Source organism: Electrophorus electricus, chromosome 6, assembly GCF_013358815.1.
Source record: "Electrophorus electricus isolate fEleEle1 chromosome 6, fEleEle1.pri, whole genome shotgun sequence".
Lineage (NCBI taxonomy): Eukaryota > Metazoa > Chordata > Actinopteri > Gymnotiformes > Gymnotidae > Electrophorus > Electrophorus electricus.
Genome location: NC_049540.1, coordinates 6,846,400 through 6,870,727, shown reverse-complemented (window position 1 = coordinate 6,870,727; position 24,328 = coordinate 6,846,400). Strand labels below are relative to the sequence as shown.

Here is a 24,328-nt window from a genome sequence, read left to right as displayed (position 1 = left end):
ATCAGATTGAGATCTGGGGAGTTCGGAGGCCAGTTGAACACCATTTACTCTTTGTGGTGTTCCTCAAACCCCATTCATGCACATTTTTTTGCACTGTGCTTCAAGCACTTACACGGTTGATGAAGGACCTCGGTCTGACAGAGAAACATCCTGTTTCCCTGGAAAACTTTTGCGCTTGGGTGGATATGGAAGGCAGAGCCAAAAAGTAAAAAAAAAAAAAAAATTCCAAACTTGTTCTGTTTTCTTACTTAATTACTGGAGGTGGTGTTTCTTGAATCTTGACTAATACACCTTTTTTACATCTTAGTAGCTGTGAGTAAAATGCAGTTTTTGCATTGAGAATGAAGACAGGAACAAGCAAATACAATAGGCTTTCCATATATTTTTACCATATGTTACCATATGTTAATTCTGCAAGGTACACTGTATTTTAGGTGCCTTGTATGAAGATATCAGGTACTAAAACTATTGTATAGTATGCTACCATAACAAATAATTCAGGTGTTAAAGCAGATGGTTGGCAGATTTGTCAGCTATTGGTTAAATACTCATGTTGGGTACGTGCTGGTGCCCCATGGAGTGGTATTAGACTTCACATGCTCACAATAGATGAACAGTTGTGGGTTATGAGCTTGTACTTAACACCATTTGTGCTTAGCTCTCTTAGATGGAACTGTAAGAGATTTTATTCAACACTATTTGTAGCAGGTTCTTTGATTGGGCTTTTTAGGCTTGAATTTGACATTGGATTGCTTTTGTAAGAAACCTTGAGTTTACGGGTTCCTAGAACTGGAATCACAAGTAGTCTTGATACTGATATGCAAAGAGCACGATGAGAAATACTGGTCCAGTACAAACCTGTGTAATGTTATGATGTTTCACTTCATTTTCTTTGGAGTGGTAGGTGTGGGGGCCACTTTCTTTTGCCTTTTTTTCCTGTTTTTACTTTGTCAGGGATTAGGGAAGTTGTGTTGTAGTTGTGTTGTAGTTGTGTTGTAGTTGTGTTGTAGTTGTGTTAAGAGAAGTAAGTTGTCAGAGGGTAATTAGATTGTTTTGTTGGTAATGTGTTGGTCTGAGCCCACCCTGAGATTATACTCCTGATCTGTTTATTTATTTGTGATTTTCATCAGAAATCTTGACAACAAAACTTATTAAACCTCCTGCGTTTATGCGTCTCTGTGTGTTTTCCTTGTGTCCTTTTTTGTCCTAGACTGGCCCATCTTAATAAGGCCATAACAGCAGGGTGGACCATTGTAAGCATGAGTTCCTCTTCTGACCCATGTTCAAGCCCACTCTCTGCTGACGCCAGTGTCACTGTGTCCAGAATGCACAGCAGGACACCAGCACAGGTCCAAATGTTGACCTCAACTGATAGCAAGGAATCATTTTTACATCAGAGACAAAGTTAAATTGATATTTAACCCTTTGTGTAATATTTCTGTTGTGTGAAATTACCGGGCCTATAGGGAAATGGTTCACCACCAGGTCTTCATCACCCCAAATGCCCTTTCTACCCCACCCCTGACCTTGGACTAAAATCAGTGAGAAGAGCAAGGTCAAACAGGCTTATTAATGGAATGATTATAATCACAGCTACAGGTATAAATCACTGCTTACTATCTGTATCACTGAGACCTTTAAAGATCTAAAAGTTGAGTTCCTTAAATAATCTGTTAAGAAAATATAATGTAAATTATTTTATTTTTTTATATACATTTTAATATAATACAATAGACACAAGTCTTGATGAAAAAGAAAAACACTAGAAATAGTATTAGTGGTAGCTGAGTGGTTAAGGTACTTGACTTGTACTTGGAAGGTTGCTGGTTCAAACTGCCACTGTTGGGGCCCCTATGTAAGGAACTTAACCCTCAAGTTGTACTCAGTCCTAATTGTAAGTTGCTTTGGGTAAAAGTGTCAGATAAATGTAGAAACATCCTCTGTATGTAATAATTTTAATACTGTCCAGATGCATGAGTTTCATCACTGAGGAGATGTGTAAAATTATTTGATACAAATGTCCCCCTGGTAAACTAATCCAGTCCGAATAGAAAGACAAGCATGTTATCATGATGCCACATCACAAGGAAGGAATAATAATTGGGCCATTGACGTCCCTGCCATTCATCCTCCTAGGTAACCTCCACCCACATTTATGCATATCATGTTAGGCCTGGTGGCATCTAATCTAGGTCTGTTTTAGGTGAGAGTGAGGTCATAAGGCAGGGACAGAGACTGATCTAATGATACTGTTATGGGCACTCTTACTAAGCCACTATATCACCACAGTATAATGGAGCTTCTTATCTTCATGAGTTTCACTTCATGAAATGTGTGCTAATAGTGACTGAGTGGACAATAACTCAACCCAGCATCTCCATTGCAACAAGGTATATTGCATTACATTTCCGTGTGAAATGTGATTTAGCAACTTTAAGAACAGTGAAATGTGTGTGAATGTTGGACAATGGTGTTTTTTTTTTCCTTACTCACACACACAATAGGAGGACATAACATCATGCTTCCACTGAGAATCATGGTCATGTTCAGTCCTTCAAAAGCATAAGGATAGCAGGGCAGGTTTACACACACGATCCTTGCTCAGAAGTGCCAGATTAAACCCTATGCAATCGAAATCTCTCCCCCCACAAATAATCTCCTAAAATGTTTTTTTTTAGAATCTCTTTTCACGGGCTTGTGCCTATTTGGTAATCTGACACTGCTGCTCAGACATTTTAAACACATTTCAGACAATGAACACTAAATTGTCCATGATTTAAGAGCCATAAGCACTGAGAGAGACACTTCTGTGACTCTTATTTATAGAGGTTTATTTCAAAGTGAACATCTGGGTGGAGTTTCCCTTTGTTGAACATTGAGTAGCACTTGCGCAAAAGACAATTTGCATTGCAGACACGTATTTCTTTCCTGGTCACTTTTTAATTATTTCTCCTACCGAGATAGCGGCGTATGACACACTCAGCTTGGCATCCCGTGGCTCTCCCGGTTTGTACAAAGAAAGCTGTGTGATGGCACATGCATGAATAACGGCAAGCGGAAATACGTTCAGATTTGGTGTGGTTCAGCTCGGGAGAATTTTCAGAAGACTGTTCGTAAGATACACCTCATTTAAATTTTGTAAAATGTTAGATTTCTGTCAGAATATTGTGTGCGTACATTTTAGACTTGATGTTGATGGAGAACGTTCCCTTGCAAGTTCCCTTGCGATTGCTACCCGTTTATTCGGGCCGAAATTTCACTTTAGTTATCTAATTGAACAGAGCGTGTTTGCTTTACTTACGAGCAAATCCTGTTAACGGAAAGTAGAGGTTGTACTTTATAGTTAGGGCTATGTACCGCTATTTTCTCTTTGTTCTCTGTAAAATATCTATACGAACGTGTCTTACACTTTGTAGATGTGGAGTTATTTAGTCTGAATCTATATACATCTGTATCTATATATATCTGTAGGCTTATGTTTTTGTAACAGTATTAAGGTGAATGAGAGCGTTTGAGAGACCAAACCATTGTCCAATCTATGTGGGACAGAATTTAGCTGAAGGGAGCTGATAAACGCGACGACGCGCATTTTTCAAACTTGGCGTGTTTGAGAACGTAGTACTTACAGCAAGTAGCTTTGCATGCCACGTTACACAGTGTAGTCTGCACGCTTTGTGCTCTTCAGAAATCACGCGTGTATGGATAAACTGAAAACTAATAGATTATAAGACCACCATGTTTTTTGATTGCTTCCAGCTATATGTAGCAGGTAAAAACGACGTCTTATAGTTCCATTTAGGACTATATAACATTACTGCTAACAGATCTCGTAATGACATGCAGAGGCAAAAGGAAAGCTGATCGAACAAAGATGCACTTTGAGGTTCTACATTTGTTAGGGCCCCAAGTCACCGATTTAACCTGATTTCGTCGTGTATGGAAATAATGACGGATCACGTAGAATTTAGCTCCCCTGTCCCTGTCGTTCCACGTTCTTCTTTACTTTTGATGTCTGTTAATGTTTTTGTTGTTGTTTTGTTGTTGTGTATTTGCGTTTGTTCACGAACCGTCGATATTTCGCGCTCGCTTGTCTATACAGTATGTGGATGTCTAGAAGTGTTTTTATCCATATGCCCCTAGGAATGTGGCACGCCAAAACATGCAAACGTTTACATTCATTACGTTCACAGGGAGCATATGGGCTATTTATTGTGTTTATGAGTGGGTGTTGTTTATGTGCAGTGTATAAAATGATCGAATCCATAGGCAGGATGTAGATTACGTACCGAATGTAAAATGTCTTCACTCACTACCTAATCTGAGTGTAAAAAACCTTTATCATTGCTCGTAAAGAAGGATATTACACTCCTGTTTGACGAATGCTGTTTGCTTACATTTGCATAGTGTACGTTTGTAAGTTTTTTCAAGCTTAACATTAAGAGCACGCGCGCACACACACACACACACACACACACACACACACACACACACACACACACACACACACACACTCTCTCTCTCTCTCTCCTGTCCCTCTTAAATCTCCCATTATAAAGCAGTTTGGAGCATCTGAGCATTCATGTACCAAGCATGTGTTATAACCTACACAAGGCATATCGGAGTTTATATAAGGCATTCGCAAAATAATATTATCAAGTTCTGTGAGGCCAATTTGAGTAAGTATAGAGAAGTGGTACTTGTTATCATCAAAGGTTGTAGCAGTGATATATTTGATATAACAGTGGGAGAGAACATCAGATGATGAGCTATTGCTCCCATGGGGGACTGGGTTTCATACCCCGATCTAGGCAAGTGCAGCATATTATAGCAATAACAGTCCTTGAGCAAGACTCCGAATACTGATACCTCTGTAACATAATTGTAAATCTCTCTGTATAAGAACATCTGCTAAATGCATAAATGTAATATAATCTATCTTGTGAAAAGCTAAATTACACTCTCTTGTTTCCTTCACACCAGCCATATCCCTGCACAGCCTTTTCCTTCTCATGCAGACTCTGTGGAGATCACCAGCAGTGTTCCGTCGCCGGTTCCGATGGGACCGCGTCCAAAGTCTGTCCCACGGAGACCCGCTCTTTAAAGTGCACTACCTGGGTGCAGAAAAAATCTACTCCCTGGATGTGCAGCAGGCGGAGGAGGCCCTGGGGCGGCTACTGGAAAGATCTCCTGCTGGGGCCTCGCTGGGGATGGAGCATGCACTGGTAGTGCGTGCGCGCTACGTGGAGGTAAAGGAGATCAGCACAGGCAGACAGCTGACGAAAACGTACCTGCGGGACATCGCCTACTGCACGGCCGACGCCGCCCACCCAAACGTCTTCCTCTACATCTGCAAGCAGCCTGGAGCACAGCTGCACTGCAGGGTATTCTGGTGTAGCCGGACAGAGCGGGCCAGAGACATCACCGCCTGTCTTGCACGCTCCTTCCAGAGGGCTATGAGTGACTGGCAGCAAGGGGAGACCAACCAAATACAAGTCGTGGAAGGATCAAAAGATGGGCAGCTAATCACAGGGGAGGGGCAAGTGAAGAGCTGCACCACTCTACCTGTAGACTCAGGAAAGGGTGAGTGAAGGAGAATAGGAGAATGCCGAGATATATCCGAGGCAGAGCTGATGTATATCTGTGAAGGTTTTTAATTTGTCTGGTTATAGTAGTAGTAGGACAACTGGATTGGTATTTTAATTTTAAAGGGACTTAATCACTTCAATATTCTGAACACCTTTATTTATAAATGTGGACCATTTTATTTGTTTATTTTTGTGTGTGTATGTGTGGCAGGCTGGAGGAGAAGAAAAAGTGTGGTTTCTCACACCTCCTTAAGAGTGATGATGAGAAGGGCCAGCATCAGCAACTAGAAGACAGCAATTTTAGAGCCCAAACAGGTTGAAACTAGCTGCAACAGGTCCAATACTCCCATTCAGACCCTCAATGATGGGAGAACAGCCCCCAGACAAACAGAACTGTCAGCACAAATCCAATCTGTTGGCTTGACAATGAAGTTTATTGCTACAGTTGTTTGGGGAACGTTTAGACATGCCACTCTTACTCCTCTGGGTGTGCAACAGTAAATTGTGTAACAGTCTGGTTCCCTCTGGTGTAACTGTTGCATTAAGGAAAGTGTGAGTGTTACATCACTTCTACAGCACAAATCTGTAGCATCCCTTTTGTTAAAATTGATCACCGTTGTAAATATCTGAACATTTATTCCAAGTCTCATTGTCATTTATTTGGTTAGAATTTGTCTTGAGTGTTGACATTTAAATCTGTGATTTTACATTTCTGAATGAATGATTGTGGGCATAGAGTTCTGCTCTCATCTGAATGAGGCTTTGCATAACAGCAGTCAAAAATGGTTTTGTTCTTTCACATTACCTCATTTCTATTGCTGTGACCTAGCACTGACCCCCACAGAGTGCATGATGTGATCACATTAATTAGCCTTCAACAGGGGCCTGTGAAATAATGTTTCAGCAACAGAATTTTAATTTCATAGTCCTTTCATGCTCTGAGTTAGAGGACATAAATCAGATGTTCTCTCATAGCAACTGGGAAATCCTTCATTGTGGCCCGGCATGCTTATGTAGCATTATAGATCTAGTGAAACTAGGACTGCAGTATTGAAGATCATTCAGCATGCAATTGTATTCCAGCTCCTACCAACACCAGTAATTCTGGATTATGGAAACACTTGCCATTCTCGGCCCCAGAACTCTCGCCCTTGGCTGTCTCACATTCCCTTTTCCCCTCCCTCCATGCCTTAAAGAATGCCTTGTGTTTTATTCTATGCCTATCTTGTGTGCATTTTGTATAAAGAAAAACATATTTAAAGATCTTTTTTTATTATTGATAACATTATATGTGTAAAGCACTTTTACATTTCTTTCTGACAGTATTTCAGGGCAGCTTTATATATTATGCAATCTGCAGCACGCATCACTGCATAAATATAATAAAGGGCGCACACACACACACACACACACCACACATCCCTCTCCCATCACAAACAATAAGACAGGACATACAGGTGTTCACACAACACACCTTCCTACCAATTTATATACAACATACATACTTATATTCCTGGCTGTTGGTGACTGAAGGTTTAAAATTTATGCACAGATTACAGCAGATGACAAGATGATCTGAGAAGAGACCTCACTCAGTCCCACAGCCATAAACCCACCAGCTCAGGACAAGATATAACAATAATGTCTGTGATGATTTAGTCTGTGCAGGACTAAAGCCCACATTGGTAATCAGCATGGAGGCAAAAGGACTCAGCACCACCCCTGCTGCATGCACTCCAAATAAAGTTCGGACTAGTGCTTTCAAAAGGCGTGATAATATTGTGTTAGAAAAAGCACAAACGTATGCAAGATCCCTTCACTCTGGCCTTAGGTAAGTGTTCACTGCCAACATTAAAATGAAAAAAAAAAAATCACAAAAAAACAGTATAACAGTAGAACATCAGCCTTCCATTAGTGAGGAATGAATTCAACAGGAACCAGGACCAGGACTGGACTAATGGCCTGCCAATCAAACCTCATCAACAATGGTACTGGTGACCTTGTTACACATGCATAGGCAGAGCAGCGCACAGCACCCCCCCACCAGGAGCATACCCAGTAAAATATATACCAGGTTGGTGGTCCAGAATGCAAAAAGATAGAGTGTTTTAGCACAGTAATGCAGATCCTCGGGATTATAGTAGTTGGGTGCATATATAGAGTAGATCCACACATTACCTGTAAGGCGAGACAAGGAGACATTTACAGTACATTACCAAAAAGCTTTAGCTGAAAGACCATCCTAGAAGGTCACAGCATTGCAGAGTCATTAAATATATACAAGACTGGTTAACCCAAGCCAAACGAATCCTGAGCAGTTTCTCTGACAATATTCTCCAACACTAGCTTCTCACTGGGAACTTAGTAGAATATCCCTGGTTTCACGTCAACATCCTGGCTAAAAGCATTACACTGCACTGGCCTTTGCCCAATTTTATGCCTGCGCTCCATACCCAATATTTAACATGAAGGAACAGAGGTGTATTCGAAAAAACATGATTTCTCAGTTTAGCCAGATAACTTAAACCCAAAGTCAATACTGGCCAATAGGAGAAGAGTTAAAGGACATTCTTTATTGGACAATCCTGTACTCTGAGCTACAATACATGTAGCAGTTGGACTCATTGCAATTTCAATGCAATAAGCAGATTGAAGTGGTACAAAGCTGAGTGATACTAGGAAGTGGTGCTAAATTCCACCACACTCTGCACTCAACTATTAACATTATGTCTAGACCGTAGCCATGAACCAGGTTAACCAGGTTTGGCCTAGTTAATCAAGACCAAACAGATTTCCCAGTGTTTTCATGTCATTGTTCAGGAGCTGAGTGAAAAGTCATGCGTGTTGCATGTTTCTACTTACCAGTGATGAACCAGCAGAATAGGAAGAGGGAAACAAGAGAGTTCCAGGTAGTACAGAAGCTGTTAATGACACTCCGACTGCCATCCTCAGGATACTCTGTGCAGGGCATGCAGGCCAGCATGACCATGGTCAAACTGAACACACCTGATACCAGCAGGTAGATGGGTATGTAAGGCTGCGCAGGGCACTCTTTCAGGTACTGCACACCTGGGGCGGTGGGGTACACGTACACACACACATACACGTACACACACACACACACACGTACACACACACGTACACACACACGTACACGTTCAAAAAGGCTCCTGTCTCATTCCTACTCTCACACCATTATCAGGAGCAGTCATACTGTAAACTCATACCAGGAGCACTATGCCTCAAACCACTGTCCCTAGCAGGGTAAGAAACCAAGAACCTTTAATTTCTAGTTACTGGGCAGTTTGACAGCTTGGCATCATCTCTGCCTGCAGTGCTTAGTTGAGTCATTCAACTTTAACTTACAAATGTCACATTTAATATCCATAAGACAATATAAAAAATAGTTTCAAAAGTAAAAAGCAAGAACAGTGCATGTTATAAATTTCAGCAGGCTTATGTGCTGATTCAAAGAAACAATCTGCCACCTAGTGGTGACTGTCAACAAAACAAGGGTGACCAGTCTCATCTGCAGAGGGCCCTGTGCATGCAGGTTTTTTTGCACCCAAACAGGCATCACTGTCCAACTATTTCATCAACTGCTTGGCTGGAATTAAAACCCACGGCCACACTGCCCTTGTGTGGATAAGACTAGACCATCCTGATCTAAAAGCATGTTGCTCTGAGAATTCTCTACTACTTTAGTGTCTGTCATTAATACTGACATTAGTGATTCACTCATGTATTATATCATCAGTTTACATACTAATATGAAAAGTAATGATAAACAGTGTCTGTGAGCTTTTGATAAATAAATACATTCTTACGGTCTGAAACAACAACATACCTACCGATGACTACCTGGGTGATGGGTAAAGCAATCGCAAAGATCTTGGAGATTACTGTGCAAAAATGAAGAACGAGTTGGTGGGTTAATAAATAGCTCTCAGTAGCATATAGTTTTTAACAGTACTTCTAAACAATGTAGCTTCTGAGGTTTTACACAGGACTGGACACAGTGCCCTCTTGAACCATGGCTGTAATAGGTCACCTTTGCTCAGGGAGTTGGTGACCAAATCAGAAAGTAAATTATATCTTGTAATATTCAGAACAAATGGTCTTGCAGTGCAACTACTCAAACAGAGCAATGTGAAGAGCAGCTGCTCAGGGTTTGGCATACTTATCGCAGGCACGTTTAATTTAGTGCTCCGGATGTTCTGTAGTAAAGTCCTATCCTCCATCTTCTCTTCCTCTAACTCATCCTACAGTGAAGGGGGTGTGAGGGTGGGTGAGTGCATCATACACAGTGATCACACAGGAAGGAACAATAACACCATCAATGCATTCACTTCATAGAAAGAATCTATATGCCAAATGAACTTTTCTCCATCAACATAAGCAAATAAAATAGCATAATTTAATTGTATTAGAAGCATATTTAATGGTTTACGCTAATTACAAGGGTTTCTTCTAATTTTAAAGAGCCTGTAAAGAGCAAAACAGTGTGAATTTCACAGAACTGGTGTGCTGCTGGTTCCAGGGCTGGCCGGAGTTTTCTATCGGCAACCCTCCACTGCTGCAGTAATGTCTAGACAAATGGCAAAAGACTACATGCTCGTGCTAAAGCCCAGAGATAAGAGCCAACGCACATGGCGCAAATACTGGTATCCAGGAGTGAAATTGCAATGACAGAGAACAAAGCCCTAGAGAAGGACCAAACCCACCAGACCAGGATCAATTCAGCAATTCTCCACTCCTCTACATAATCATGAACTATATCTTACATCTAATTCAGTAATCTGCACCAGACCTCCACAAATCAAAACCACTACAGTTCTCTTTCACACTGTATAAGTACTGCTAACAACTGCAAAAACCTGTTGGACTACATCTAAAGAGCAACATTTTGTAAGGACACACAAATATCCTTGGTAGCTGCTGGGACTGTAAAAGCAGGCAGAAGTCTCCCCTTATAAAAAAGGCGAAAAACAAATAGCCCAAACTAGCCAAATTCCACACTGGCGATAAATAAACGATTTTAATTTCAGTTAAAACGTTTGTGGTCACGCGAAATTTCTTTCTGATTGATTTACAATCCGATTCCCAGACACAAGGCGGGTCTTTTGTGATTTCCCCGCTGATTTATTGTATAAAACATGTCTGGTGTGATGAATCTAAACAAAATTAAGAAATTTACGAAACTGTACGGGAAGAGCTACAAGGCTGGAATACAGCCATAAACAAACCTTCAGTGGCATTTCAAGGTGCCTCCCTTCCTCAGAAATTAAGCATAAAATCCCGGCGGCTCTGAAGTAGTCACGTGTTTGTACGATTAAAAAAACAAATCCAATGAGTCTGCGGCCGACCTCAATATTATCCGTGAGCCTGAGCTTTTTCCTTGTTATCACAGCTACCTCAGTCACACCAACATTACATTAGGCCAGCCTGGCGCTTTAGCAGAATACATCGGTTGACGAGGAGATACAGGAAAACGTTAACCGAGGCACTGCAAATTAATCTTAACTTTGTTATGATGCCTTGATCGATTCCCAAAGCAATGAACTTAAGGAGAGGTCTTCGGTCGAAGTTAGCGATTAAACTCGGTCTTTTAAAAGTCAACTTTAAGTCTTTAAAACTTTAAAATGGGGTACGCGCCAATGTTTCTCGTCAGATGAAATTGTATCGGAATTGGCTACTCTAATAATAATCTGACCTCGTGTTTAAAGTGCGCAGTAAGCAAAGCCCAGCACCACAAAAACTGGAAATTTATCTTATTTTAAACGTATGTTATCGGTATTTTCCAACACCCGACGGATCAAAAACGTTTTGACGTTCCCACTTATTAAAATGCGGAAACTAACGAACTTAAATGTAACAACTTTTATTTTTTAATACCATAGAAGATCCGTAAACCGAAATACTGACATCACTTACAAGTATTTTCGTCTGACAGCTATCGAACTACTAGTGTGTTCCTAGACTATTAAGGTTCCAAATGAACGTTTTCTTACCAAAGCTCCGAACGTATCTCCCTCAGTGGAAGGGGACCTAAATACCTAACCACCTCTCGGGGACTGGATTTTATATTGACGATTACTTCACGAAAGGAGTAGTCTCACACCGGAAGAGGCTTTTCAAGCTTGGGCTGGGTTTACGGACAGTTTCCTTGCAACACTTTTGATGCGAAGGTTTTGTATGAAACTTGTTAAGCTTGAAAACGTACATAAACGTTTACTCAATACGCTGTTAAAGCTCTAAAATAACAATTCGCTCATTATAAACAGATTTATTACAGAATATAAAACAAACAAGAAACATTAAAGAAAGTATCTGTTAAGCATTTACAATCGCTCACACGTCACGCGAGTTCTTAGTTTCCGCGACATACGTTTTCTTTCATGTTCTTCACTCACATTTTAATGTCACCATCCAACCATCACTTTTAAAACCAACATGACTGCTGATCCCTACAGCTTTTATTTATAAATGTAACTGAAACATAAAATGTTTTTCAAAACTCTGCAGACTTCCAGTTTCCAGTATGTCTATTACCACCTCCTTCAACTTTGAAACCGAGTGTGAGAATGAACGTGGACCAGGTGGGGTGTATGCATGTGTCAGAACACTTCCTTAGCCTACCTTTTCTCAGGTAGTGGTTGCAGTAAAGAGTCTCAGGGTGAAAAAAAGCTGTTTTTGTTTTTTTTTTTTCCTTAACAGTATAAAGACATATACATGATCACATGGCAAACATTTTCACTGGCATGTAAATGCCACAGTGTGTGTGTGTGTGTGTGGTTATGGAGCACTTGTGGCTGGTGATTCTGAACGTTCTGTCTTCACACTGGTCTCTATGCTGATAGGGGAAGTGCCTGTAGGGGGGAGAATGCTTTTGTGCTCCAATGAGGAAGATGATGAAGGAAGAGAGACCACAATATATTTTTGCAGGGGTCGTGACCCTGTCACAGCACCAGTACCCCCAGACTCCAGCTTTACAAGTGGCTGCAAGGGGGTGGGGCCACTGGGCACAGTGCTGGTGACAGGTGAGCCTGACTGGGAGGAGCTTAGCGTGATCACCTGTGAGGGGGTTGAGGGTGAGGTGAGAGAAAGATCAGGAGGAAATCAAGTTAAAAGCATATGTGATACACAGAAAGAGCTAGCCATTAAGAAAGCTAGTAGGCCAGTGAAGTTATATTAACATACAGCTTGTAAACATCTATACACCTGTACACAACTATATGTCTCTAAACTGTAAGCGTGCATGCATCTATATATTCCTGTACACAACTATATTCCTCTATGCATCTGTTTACTCACACACCTGTACACATCTATACCCCTGTACACTTTGTCGTTTCTCTCATTACCTGCTGCGTGGAAGCAGCCCCTGCACTGGTTGCCATGACGATGTACTTGGTTGCTGGTGGAGAGGGCTGGGTGGGTGTTCCCGGGCGAGTGGACATGAGGGTGAGTGAACTGGGCACTTTAATGATGCTTGGGGTTCGAGAGACACCTGCTGCCCCCATGCCCACTCCACTTTGAGAGACTGAGAGGGTTGGTCTGGGCTGGGGGTACACAGACACACAGTCATTTGGGTCTGATAATCATATAGATATATAATATAAATAATAATATAGATCATATATAATCTAAATAATGATAATATTGATAATCATATAAATAAATAAAAGCAGTAATCAATCAAGAGGCAAGATTTCCCCACCAAAATCTTACAAATTTTAGATACCATTTGGCACCGTGATCTGGAACCAGGTGTATATTACTCCAATTTTAAAAAACGGTAATAAACGTGACAATCAAATATCAAATATTTGGATGTCCAGAATTAAATCCAAACAATTATATTAGGAAGCATTGTTTATGAGTGATTCCCAACTTAAGACCATAAATTAGCACCAGACTAGGGAGTGACTGTGATTCCATGATCTCCAGATATTAAGGTGTCTGTGTGCATGTGTGTGCATGCGTTTGTCTCACCTGTGTGATTGTGAGTGTGGTTCTGTTGACAGTCTGGGCTTGCAGAGCCGCTTGTGCTCGGGCCTTCACCACGTGTGAACAAAGCATGGGGCCCAGATAGCCATAGTCAGCTCGGTACTGATCCACCACATCTGGTGCCGGACGCATCTTCGCAATTACGCTCGCACAGTGCTTCTACCAGGGTAGGGGGAAGCAGGGAGAAAAACAGGGGGGGGGGGGTTCTTTCACAAACTTACTGACACACTGAGAAAGCTCTCAATTTATTTGCTGCATACTACTCCATCCCCATTACCACCAAAATCAAAATCCCGTGATCAACAGGGCCTCCTACAGGCCTCACCAGGAGCAAACTTTGCACATGATCCGCTCCGATCTTGTCAATGTTTGACACTACTGGCCCCTCCATCACTGCTTTAACACGTGAACCTTCCACAGACAAGCGTGGAATGATCAATGTCTTTATGACCTAGAGAAAGAGAGAAGGGGGGGGGGGGAATAAATGTACTGATGGGTGAGGAAGAGTATAATAGGTCCAAGTCTATGGTGTTACTACAGAGAAGGAATGACACGCACATCAGGGCCAAGTTCTGACAAGCCAGCAATACAGCCATAGCGTGTAGTCCATTGGGTCTTATCATCCAACCATGCCTGAAAGAGAGCGATAGAGATGGATAGATAGATAGATGGGGGGAGAGAGTATGTAACAACCATAATAGATACACTAACTCATCTTTCCTCACCTAATCCATGCATTACTGGATCTACAAGTGTGTTCCCTAAAATTCATTAGCCTCTACTGGCGATTGCATATTAATTGAAATTTATGCTACAGTTTGTCTAGTTTTTGTCTTTTGATAAAAATTAATTTCTTTAATATGTCATTTATCAACAGATGAATGACTACATTACACCTACCCTTTGAAATGATGTAAAGTTTTATGCACACATATACAAACACACACTCATGGAGTAGAAATTGCAGCCTAGTACATACGTTTTCCCAAGAAACAATCTCTGCCATCAATTGCCTAAATGTACTTGGACTAAGACCAGACATACCAGCTATATCAACTTTTTTTGCAATTCCCCCATGGAATCTTCTTTCAAGATAGATAGGAGTAAAAATGTCTGAGTGTGTGTGTGTGTGTGTGTGTGTGCGCGCACACACGCTGCCTTAGCCCACCTTGGTGAAGGTCTTGGTGATCCGTGACTGAATGTTATTCGTGGTGGTGCTGAAGGTCTTACAGCTCTGAGCCATGAGTCTGGCAGCAAAGTCACGTAAGGCCCAGTGATTATCCACGTCCGGCCGCAAACATAGCTGCTTACTCACTATACACGTCACAACTGCAGGGAGGAGCTCGTGCAGCTATCTCAGTACACCCACACGTGCACGGAACAAGAAAATAAAAAGGAATCAAGTTACACACGTTGATATATAAGAAAAATCAATACTGAGAAATGTCAAATAACCTAGACTTATTGATATGACTTTGTTTGTAGATTCCATTAATTCCTCTGACAGCATTAGCTCAGTGGGGTGCAAAAAGATGCGCTGTGATTGGTTTGAGTGGTTGTGAAGTGCAGCAAGCAGGGTTAATTAGTTAAATGACCAGCCTTAGGGATTAGGGAGCATTAGGGATTTAAGCATTAGGGATTTAAGCATTTATTTATTAAGCTCTGCAACCACAGACACTTACATATTTCTCCAGGTACAGTGTTGGGTTGTCCATGAGAGCCTTCATCATCCTCATCAGGTAGATCAAGAGAGCCAGGTTATTCTGTACAACATTCACACGCACCTGAAGGCGATAAATAGAGACAGAAACTGGCTTTCCATTCAAATGTTTTGCAAATGTTATGGGTATTTTTGAAAAGCTGCCACATAAAAGATATGAATCAAGTTATATTACCATTATATACATACTTAGGGTTAACATATACAAAGTGCATAGTGATTATTGCCTTGTGAATGTAAAGAAATTAACACCACACATGTAATAGAGATATTTAACCCAGTATTTGCTGTTCCCTGTTATATTGTCAAGTGGAATATCATGTCAGTTTTGGACCCACACATCATTTATTTAGAAATACCCTTTTCCATCACCGTTTTTTGTCTTTATCAAAAATCCAACTTTTTAATTTCATCCAATATTTTTTTTTTCTGCCGCATTCACAAATTTTTTAATGCACATTTTTAAAATTCACAAGAGAGGTAAAGGGAGGGAGAGCAAGAACAAGACATTCACATGTAACAGTTATGTGAATAACACATGTGAATAACAGTTAAATCTAACAGGTCAAGAGAAGAGTACACTTACGCCTTCTGAAATGAATGTACTGAATCGTGGGAGCATTTGGTACAGGCCTGGATCTGTGGCTATACTCTGCAGCGCCTCCTAGAGGGAGAGAGCCACAATGAGATAAGATGAGATACATTCATATATCTGAATGTGTGTGATAATGAGAACGCACACACGTGCCTGCACCCATCCACCCACACCCACATCCACCCACACTTACTGCTCTCTTGGCTTCGCAGGAACCTACACAGGCCTCAGTGATCTCCTTGTAATAAAGCTGCTGCTCCACTGAGAGCTCGTGGGTGCTGCGTGGCTTCAGCCGCAACTTCTCCTTTCCTGCAGCAGAAAGATAGTAAGAGAGACGCGTGTGAGCGCGCGCACACATACACACAAAGCATACATGTGCACACACATACACATATGTGGGAAAGTGCGTGCACACACACATTAACACAAAGAGGCAACAATAGTTAGGATAAGGCAACAAATGAATCAGAAAAAGGAAAAATAAAGGAAACGGTAATTCAGCCTCAGGACAAACACTGACCTTTGACTTCTGCAGAGGCCGCACCCTGTCCCTTGGACTGGATAGAGCCCTCCTCCTCTTGACCAGGTTTACCTGCTTTAAGAGGCTCAGTGGCTTCAGTTTTCTGCTGCTCTTTTGTGGCTATATATTGAGAGAAAGAGAGCGAGAAACAGGGGTAAGGGAGAAAGAAAATAACAGCGAGAGGGAAATTCACATTGTTTTTCAGTTTATAGGTAGCCTTGTTACATTAGAACTGTAAAGACACCAGGGAGGTTCTCTCACCTGGGGGTGGGTTTTCAGGGATGGCAGGCTGGACACCATCTATACTTAACCAATGAGCTACACAGACACACACACACAGAAAATCAGTCAACACACTATGACAATCACACCATAACCCAGCATCATCTTGCATTTCAAGCTGTTCTTTCTGATGACACTGTAACACTGTGTCTCACTCTGTCTCTCTACATCTCACTTTATTTCAAACAGAACACTCTCACTGTATTGCTCTACGTCACACTAAAACACAAATGTCTCACTGAATCTCGTTACAACTTACTATATTTCAGTGCATCTGACTTTAATGTTATGTCTAACTATATCTCACTACAACACTCACTCTCAATATGCCTCCAAGCACATTTTGCAGTGCCCAAATAACAACTGGCATGAATCTGTATGTTCACCTGCCAGATATGAGGTGTGTTAAGCCCTGTGGCCACCTGATGTGCTTCTGGTGGTCATACCTCATCGTCATTTTAAATTCTACCTTTGAGGGAGACATCCAGGGGCACGCGGGGGAGGGGGGTGTTGATGATGTCACTGAGGTCCACTTCCTTTTCTTCATAAAAATGCAACTCTCGTCCTCCACCACTCGCAAAGCGGAATGGGATAAACTCTTGGCTCTGGAAGCCGTAGAGGGGCTACAGCACACAGCATACAAACAACAGTCACGCACAGATGGAGCAACCATGTGGGAAAAGACATGTGCATGTGCACACCTACAGACACACTAGCTCAGCTGCCTGTGCACCTGGAAGGAGCATGGTATGTGAAAAGGTGTAATGCTGGGCACTCACCTCCACGTTCTTCAATTTCAGAGCATGGTCAATGTCACTAGTTGTCAGTTTGCGCCTTTTTCCGTGATGCATAAACTTAAGTGCATCCTAGCAGAACCAAAACACAGAAAGATGGCCCTGTTTAGGTTCCTGCTGTTTGTATCTTCTCTGTAATAGGTGTGATGTGACCTTCACTCTTACTGTAGTAATTTTGTTAAATTGCTGACAATCATAATTCAGATCCTACTGAATCCTACTAATTATATTATAAATATAATTCACACAGATGACCCAACAAAAAACTTCCTGGTTACAGTATGCTTAGGGTTTGAGGGTACTACCCGAATAAGCCATTTCATGCAGTAGGTGGATTTGAGGGTGCTACCTGAGTGATCTTTTAATTTAAGGTTAGGAGGTGGGTTTGGGGGCAGTAACTGTGAGGTCTCTGATGTGGTAGATTAAGGCAGTGGGTTAGGGGCAATATCTGAGTGATCTCTTTGATGCAATAGACTTTCTAGGCAGGTCCTGAGCGATCTTTTTGATGCAGTAAGGTTAGCAGGTGGATTTTGGGCAGGTCCTGAGTGATCTCTTAGATGCAACAGACTCTGTGGACAGATCCTGAGTGATCTCTTTGATGCAGTAGATGGTATGGGCAGGATCTGAGCAAACTCTTTCTAGCAGTAAGGTTAGTAGGTGAGTTTAGGGTGGTACCTGAATAATATCTTTGATATGGTAGGATTTGTGGGTGCTACCTGAACGATCTCTTGGATGCGGTAGGGTTAGTAGGTGGGATGAGGTGTGGTACCTGAGCGATCTCTTTGATGCGGTAGCTGACCTCCTCACTGAGTGCCACACAGCTCTCCTCCTGCAGCTGACCCACTCCTACTGATTCTGCCATTGCCTTCATGGATTCCGTGGGCAAAACCACTGAGCACTGCTTCTGCCTCCTCTCCTCGGCCATCGCAAACCCTGAGAGAGACAGTCTATGAATTAGGCGGCTTCTGTAGTTATTTCTTGTGATGACATTATTAGTTTAAGATTTATTTTGAAGTACACGTTCACATAAAACTTCATACAAGTTCATTACTACAATCGGCGTAACTTGTTTTTATTCTCTCTTCACTTGCGCTGCCTCACTCAGTGGCAAATATTTACTTACATTTTATTTTCGCCACAAAATTAGCGGGGTAAGTAAACATCACGTCATTTTCCCGGTTCGCGCACCCCTTGGTGATGCACTAAGGGTCGCGAGAAGCCAGACCGCCAAACAAGCTTCCTTATGTCGTAAGTTATCACAAACTTTAGCTATCTATAATTGTGTCGATATCTCCGAGACGGATTCATTTAAATAAAACGCCAATCAACACAAAATAAACTTGTAGGTTACTAAAGTATGGACACTATACTAAATCCCAACTCATAACTATTTTAAAGGGCAGCTATATAAATACTTACTTGTTTTTCGTTATCTAAAATGTGGACCCCACCAAGATACTAAAATAATTAATAAAATAGATTTAGTTAGCTGGGATTATTTATTTAGTGAACTAGGTTAGCTATCATAGCTATCTAGCTAACCTAACTAGCTTAGTTGCTTCTAGTTGCTTCAAATACTGGCACTTACCTTTACCGAAATTGATGTTCTAACACCCCGTAATAAATCAGTAAAAACCTATAAATAAGAAATAAATACTAATCCAATGATTGACGAGCTTTATTTATTAAATAAAACATTTACTACGCAAACATATTCGTGGTATTATTATATTTGTTTCATGCTTTAGAGCTCCGACCCTTTTTTCTGAAAATCCGCCATTTTGAATGTATGGCGAAGGTCCTTAGCGTGTGCACATATCAGAACAAAGATTCAAACCAAAAGGAGGAAATTATTTATTTATTACTTTGCTTGTATTTAATTCAACATATTTAAGCCATCAAACCTACAAAGCGAAAAACGATGGACTAATTACGGGTAAAATATTAGACTATTTCAAGCGTTGAGCTTTTATTCATCTTTCTGGACACATTCGATGATGTCGTTCATCTACTTATAAGCCTACCTGATTGTAAAAAATAATGCTCGATTACTGTTTCTTACATCTACTGTCTTCATTATTTAGAGCTGCCCACTTTCTTCTGAAGATGTCAACCCATTCTCACAGTAGGCTATAGAAAAGCTTTTTGCAGTGACTTGATTATATAGCCTAAAGCGCGCAGCGCAGAATTACAATCCTAAAATAGCCGATTCTATTTCTCATCTTATAAATAACAGTTAAAAATCAATATGACTACTGCATTAAACAGTCTATTTGCCATTTCCTTGAGATGCCACTTTTACAGCTTACTCCTATTTTTTCTTTTTACATTGTAGGTGTGGCCTCGGATTGAGTTCAGCTGTGTATTAAAAACCATGGCTCATAGAGCGCCCAATTAAAAGACCGTGAAAACGCGCTTCCCGTTAGATGGATAAGATACAAGTCAGGATACGTTGGCTTAGTACCTGCGGACTGAGTTAGCCTAATAAACAAAATGCTTAAATTAACACTATTTGTGACGGCTTTGATCTGTCAGGAGTTGGGTAATCTGTTTGCGTATCCTGACATTTCTGACAACGAACTTTATTATTTTCAAACAAGTGAACGCTTGCCAGCAAAGAAACCCGACCGTCAGCTGAAGGAGCAATTTAGTGGGCCGAATATTCTGGTCACAACCGTTGCGGTAACCTGCCTTCCAGCTTACATGGTAATCACGGTCAAGGCGGATCTGTTTAATATAGGCCTCCCTGTTAATGCTGCGGACCTACGACTTGGAACAGAAAGCCAGCATGGCACATCATGCGGCGTCATCGCGACTTCAGCTGATGAATACATAATCGAAGCTCCTCTAACTGACTGTGGCACTCAGCACTGGGTATGCCGCCCGTGACTGGTTGTTTACATTTAACTTGCTGCTACGGAGTTTTGTATACAAGTAACTTGGTTGTTAAATGGACTCGCATGTATTAAATGGGTATCTACAACCTTTGTCCAGGTGACAGAAGATGCCTTGGTGTATACCAACCTCCTCTTCTACTCACCTGAGCCTTCACTTGATGGTCTTGTTCAAACAGAGGATGCAGTCATCCCTATTAAATGTTATTATGGCAGGTAACCATCATGATAGAAATTGGCATCCAAAAAATGGGTTTAGTAACTGTAGAATTTGGATGGTTGATCAAACTGTGGGCCCCTTGTTAATTAGGTTGTTTCATTAGTCATTTGGTGCATATTGACATTTGCTCTCTCAGGCGATTTAATGTTGATGCAAACCCAATCCTGCCAACCTGGATTCCCCACCAGTCCACACAGTTTGCAGTAGAAAACCTTGCCTTCTCATTGAAGCTGATGACAGGTGGGATTCAGTAATAACACTAGCCAAAAAACAGCTGTAACCTACCCACTTAAACCACTTCCTGTTAATGTCTGCAGATGACTGGCACGAGACTCGACTCTCCAGTGTGTACTTGCTGGGAGACATGATGAATATGGAAGCATCTGTTTATATGCCGCAAAAGGACTTGCTTGTGTTTATTGAGACTTGTGTTGCCACAACAACGCCCAACACAAATTCAGTCCCCAGATATAAGTTTGTAGATGATGGGTAAGTGTTTGGGGTGTTTTTTCCTCCCCCCAGAGGGATTGTAGGACTAGGCATAAAGAGAGTTGTACTGAAAGTGGGGGGGTGGGTGGATGTAAGAAACTGAGGGTCTTGTCATGGTGCTCGACAATGTTGCTGAAAACATTGATTAGGTTACTGATGTGCAGTTTTTGCTTTTGCTGCTTCCTGAACATTGCTCCCATGCAGGTGTGTGTTGGATGGGCAGCAGACTGGTTCAAAGTCCCACTTCCTGCCCAGGCCCCAGCCCAACAAGCTTCAGCTTCAGCTGCAGTCTTTCATATTCCCCCAAATGTGCTGTGAGGTGCGTGGAAACTCTTTCTGTTGGACCACCGGATTAGTGCTGAGACTACGAACGTGTGTGTGTGTGTATTATTATAATATATAAAGTAGGAAAGCTTCTGTTGTGGGGTATATTTGTTGGCTCTGTCTCTGTTTGGGGCATTACTGTTTTTCTTGCTTGTGTGTTTGTCCAGTAGATCTATGTTACTTGTGTGCTAAAAGCTTATCCCCTGAATCATGCAAGTGGGTCCAAGAGCAAGGCTTGCTCCTTCATTGATGGCAGGTCTGGTTTCATACTTGCTCTATTTTACTGATCCTTATTCCTCTGAAAAGGGCAATGTTAAAGTGATCTTTTCTTTGCTAAGGTGGAGATCAGCAGAGGGAGATGACCAGACCTGTACCAGCTGTAATGACGTTGACCAGGATCCCCCATTTCATCAGTCCCACCTGGACTTGGCCACACCTATTTATAATCTCAAACATAATCCGACCAAGTTGCTCCCTTCACCTCATAGATGGGGTGTTTTGACGCCTGGCATGCAGGCAGACTCGGCAGTGCTGAGCCCTGGCTCCGGCTCTGTCATCAGTCAGTCTCTGCAGGAACCTACTGCTGCCTGGAGGAGCACCATGGCCTTCCAGAAAGGGACCAATCTGAGGAGTAAGTCATGCTACCCGATCTAGCCCACAGTTTATCCTAACTGTTTCCTCTCTAATGGCTGTTTATTTATAGCATTGGAACATGAGGCAAGTGTAGGCCCACTGACTGTCTTCACATGGAAAAATGACCTGGGAGTGTTTGTGCCCCCTGGAGTGAAGGAAGGCATTCCTCACTTTTCTTCTGCTAGAGGCAAGAAGCCAATACCACATGACCGCCTCTGGGAAAATGAAGTCTATGCCGGCATGGGTTTGTATACTTTCTCAGATAACTCTGTGCAGCAATACCATGTCTTGGGTCTAACTTTAAAATTGCGTATTGTCAGATGCTGAAGAGGGTAGTAGTCACAGGCATAGAAAAGGATTAGCTTAAAGATCGGAGAGAGAGAGGGGAAAAATAAATTTCTCTGCAGTGGAAGGCATTCTATTCTAACTGTCTGAGTCTTTGATCTGCCTTCTCTGCAACTGAAGCATATCAGACATCTGAGCTACATATGATCGTATTCTATAACTCTTAAAGCACAATGATTAAGTGAATTCATTCCAACATGCATGTTTGTCCAATGGCATCATACCCTACTCAAGATGAAGGTTCAATTTTTTTTATATGGTACCTTTCCTATGCTCAAGGTCTCCTCCCCCCCCCCCCCCATTGGAACAAACTGACCAATTTTATAACAAGACTGTGCTAATGGGTACATTTCATTCAAACGCTGGTGCTGTGATCATGTAATGAAAACAGATTTAGGAGTGTTTAAGGAGGATGGTGAAGGTGTTCCAAACTTTGGTTGTGAACATGGTTTAGGAGCAACCACTCAATGATTGACTACTATGGGTGATCAGTATAAACAAATGGACTTTCCAAAGGTTTAGACTTATTGAATGCAAGGTTTCAATCTGGGCACTGGGGGGGGGGGGGGGTGTTTAAATATAAATTTGGTCTCTTGTACCCAGAGGCAGATGAGGGAAATGATGCCTTTGGGCCCACAAATTCTCCAGTTGCCTTGCCCACCTCTGGGTCTCAGCTGTGGGAAATGGAGATGACTGCAGCAGAAGGTAAGGCTGGTTTAACAGGCTGTCAAATTCCATCTCTTGATTCAATAATTGTGTCCCAGGATCAGGATTTGTCTGGTGAGCAAGAGAACAATGTGAGCCTTGTATGAGGGGCCGTGCGCTTCCACAGGATATTCATTCAATTTTCCCCATTTAATGCAGTGACTTTATTCTTCATACACATGCCAATTCAGTCAAGCCCTCAGCAGTAAGCGTTAACCCTTTTAAGATGTCGAGTGTTTGACATGTCCACTAAATGATCATAAACATACATCTAGCTTAAACACAAGAATACAACTTGGTAGTAAATTGGATTGCTGTCTGAGCACCTGGTAATGGGGCAAATGAAGATGTATGTTTAAAAAAAATAATAATAATAATAATTTGCTGCATGTTCGTGTGAATGTGAGGAAGGCATGTCATCTGCCGAAACAGCAGTGGGAGTAGGTCCTACTGCCAAGTTGGCTTTATTTATTTATTTGGATCCATTACTGATGTGATTTAATCATGACCCTAGCAGTGTAACTGTAATTCCATGATCAGACTATGGACTTATTTGGCCAGAATCAGAGAGGCTGGATGTCGATGTAGGGTGAGCATGCAGAGGTGCCTAATGGAGATTCTACTTGTGAGGAGACCAGTTCATATGATGTTCTTTAGAATCTCTGAAACTTGTTGGTTTGTTTTTAAATGTTGTTTTTGTACATGTAGCTTTGCACACTGTTAATACGACTTCAAGCCAGAGACATGCAGTCACAGGACCTAGTCTTCTGGTTGCCAACCCTGCAATGGAGAGAGAGCAGTCTACAGACACAGTACCTTCCATCTATGGCTCCAACAGCTCAATGTTAAAACCTGCACAGCTGAAAACCAAGCTAGAGACTACAACCTCCACGGAGACTAAGCAAACAGTTGCCGAAGACAGCCATGGAAGTACACAAAAAGGAAGTGGTGGACAGTTTGTGAAATAAACATTCCAAACAGTATCTGTGGGGTCTTCATTTGATTTTTCACTTTGCTTATGCAGGTTACTGAAGCTGTTTCTCTCTCTAAATGGGCTCTAATTGAGACTTATGGATTCTGAAAACATGCCACCTACATATTAAAAGCTTAGTTTGCTTTTAAGGATGCTGTTTTAGGCAACATCTTAGATCCTGACACTTCACTATTCTGAACAGCATTTGCTTAAAGTTGAATATCTCTACTGCATAGGAA

The 24,328-nt window shown here is 41.7% G+C and overlaps 4 protein-coding genes across 6 annotated transcripts; 2 read left to right on the top strand and 2 right to left on the bottom strand.

Annotated features, from left to right (window-relative positions):
• The first annotated feature begins 2,901 nt into the window (after positions 1-2,901).
• LOC113573716 (protein FAM43B-like) lies at positions 2,902-6,977 on the top strand. Of its 3 annotated transcripts, none has more exons than XM_027004163.2 (3): positions 2,902-3,109; positions 4,981-5,580; positions 5,797-6,977. In XM_027004163.2, exons 2-3 carry the CDS (start codon positions 5,010-5,012, stop codon positions 5,871-5,873), a joined length of 648 nt encoding a protein of 215 aa, XP_026859964.2. In that variant the 5' UTR covers positions 2,902-3,109; positions 4,981-5,009; the 3' UTR covers positions 5,874-6,977. The 3 variants fall into 3 exon arrangements, with proteins under 3 accessions (XP_026859964.2, XP_026859963.2, XP_035382836.1); XM_027004162.2 differs by having other exon boundaries at positions 2,902-3,113; XM_035526943.1 differs by lacking the exon at positions 2,902-3,109 and adding an exon at positions 3,177-3,769.
• Positions 6,841-11,715, bottom strand: LOC113573717 (transmembrane protein 272). Its single transcript, XM_027004164.2, has 5 exons — positions 11,597-11,715; positions 9,766-9,847; positions 9,437-9,487; positions 8,448-8,654; positions 6,841-7,763 (listed from the first exon to the last, which is right to left on the bottom strand). Exons 2-5 carry the CDS (start codon positions 9,824-9,826, stop codon positions 7,555-7,557), a joined length of 528 nt encoding a protein of 175 aa, XP_026859965.2. The 5' UTR covers positions 9,827-9,847; positions 11,597-11,715; the 3' UTR covers positions 6,841-7,554.
• A 120-nt stretch (positions 11,716-11,835) lies between these two features.
• taf6 (TAF6 RNA polymerase II, TATA box binding protein (TBP)-associated factor) lies at positions 11,836-19,306 on the bottom strand. Its single transcript, XM_027004160.2, has 15 exons — positions 19,095-19,306; positions 18,276-18,439; positions 17,492-17,578; positions 17,182-17,335; positions 16,692-16,748; positions 16,431-16,550; positions 16,104-16,219; positions 15,902-15,979; positions 15,278-15,379; positions 14,764-14,946; positions 14,154-14,228; positions 13,921-14,046; positions 13,581-13,754; positions 12,950-13,147; positions 11,836-12,659 (listed from the first exon to the last, which is right to left on the bottom strand). Exons 2-15 carry the CDS (start codon positions 18,429-18,431, stop codon positions 12,381-12,383), a joined length of 1,905 nt encoding a protein of 634 aa, XP_026859961.2. The 5' UTR covers positions 18,432-18,439; positions 19,095-19,306; the 3' UTR covers positions 11,836-12,380.
• Positions 19,307-19,455: 149 nt separating this feature from the next.
• Positions 19,456-24,099, top strand: LOC113573715. Its single transcript, XM_027004161.2, has 10 exons — positions 19,456-20,380; positions 20,501-20,616; positions 20,757-20,860; positions 20,938-21,109; positions 21,314-21,428; positions 21,604-21,689; positions 21,772-22,064; positions 22,137-22,310; positions 23,015-23,116; positions 23,825-24,099. Exons 1-10 carry the CDS (start codon positions 20,000-20,002, stop codon positions 24,082-24,084), a joined length of 1,803 nt encoding a protein of 600 aa, XP_026859962.2. The 5' UTR covers positions 19,456-19,999; the 3' UTR covers positions 24,085-24,099.
• The last annotated feature ends 229 nt before the right edge of the window (positions 24,100-24,328 follow it).

Bases quoted from the DNA above. Each gene is read 5' to 3' on its own strand.
- LOC113573716 (XM_027004162.2), top strand. From the start codon at position 3,041: ATGAATAACGGCAAGCGGAAATACGTTCAGATTTGGTGTGGTTCAGCT. The intron at 3,114-4,980 runs GTAAGATACACC...CCTTCACACCAG, and splicing joins GAATTTTCAGAAGACTGTTC to CCATATCCCTGCACAGCCTT. The intron at 5,581-5,796 runs GTGAGTGAAGGA...TATGTGTGGCAG, and splicing joins ACCTGTAGACTCAGGAAAGG to GCTGGAGGAGAAGAAAAAGT.
- LOC113573717 (XM_027004164.2), bottom strand. From the start codon at position 9,826: ATGGAGGATAGGACTTTACTACAGAACATCCGGAGCACTAAATTAAAC. The intron at 9,488-9,765 runs GTATGCCAAACC...ATTTTTGCACAG, and splicing joins ATTAAACGTGCCTGCGATAA to TAATCTCCAAGATCTTTGCG. The intron at 7,764-8,447 runs GTAAGTAGAAAC...CTCGCCTTACAG, and splicing joins ATTCTGCTGGTTCATCACTG to GTAATGTGTGGATCTACTCT.
- taf6 (XM_027004160.2), bottom strand. From the start codon at position 18,431: ATGGCCGAGGAGAGGAGGCAGAAGCAGTGCTCAGTGGTTTTGCCCACG. The intron at 17,336-17,491 runs GTGAGTGCCCAG...TGTGTGCTGTAG, and splicing joins TGAAATTGAAGAACGTGGAG to CCCCTCTACGGCTTCCAGAG. The intron at 15,380-15,901 runs GTAAGTGTACTC...TATCGCCTTCAG, and splicing joins GTACATTCATTTCAGAAGGC to GTGCGTGTGAATGTTGTACA.
- LOC113573715 (XM_027004161.2), top strand. From the start codon at position 20,000: ATGCTTAAATTAACACTATTTGTGACGGCTTTGATCTGTCAGGAGTTG. The intron at 21,429-21,603 runs GTGCGTGGAAAC...TTTGTCCAGTAG, and splicing joins TCCCCCAAATGTGCTGTGAG to ATCTATGTTACTTGTGTGCT. The intron at 22,065-22,136 runs GTAAGTCATGCT...GTTTATTTATAG, and splicing joins GAAAGGGACCAATCTGAGGA to CATTGGAACATGAGGCAAGT.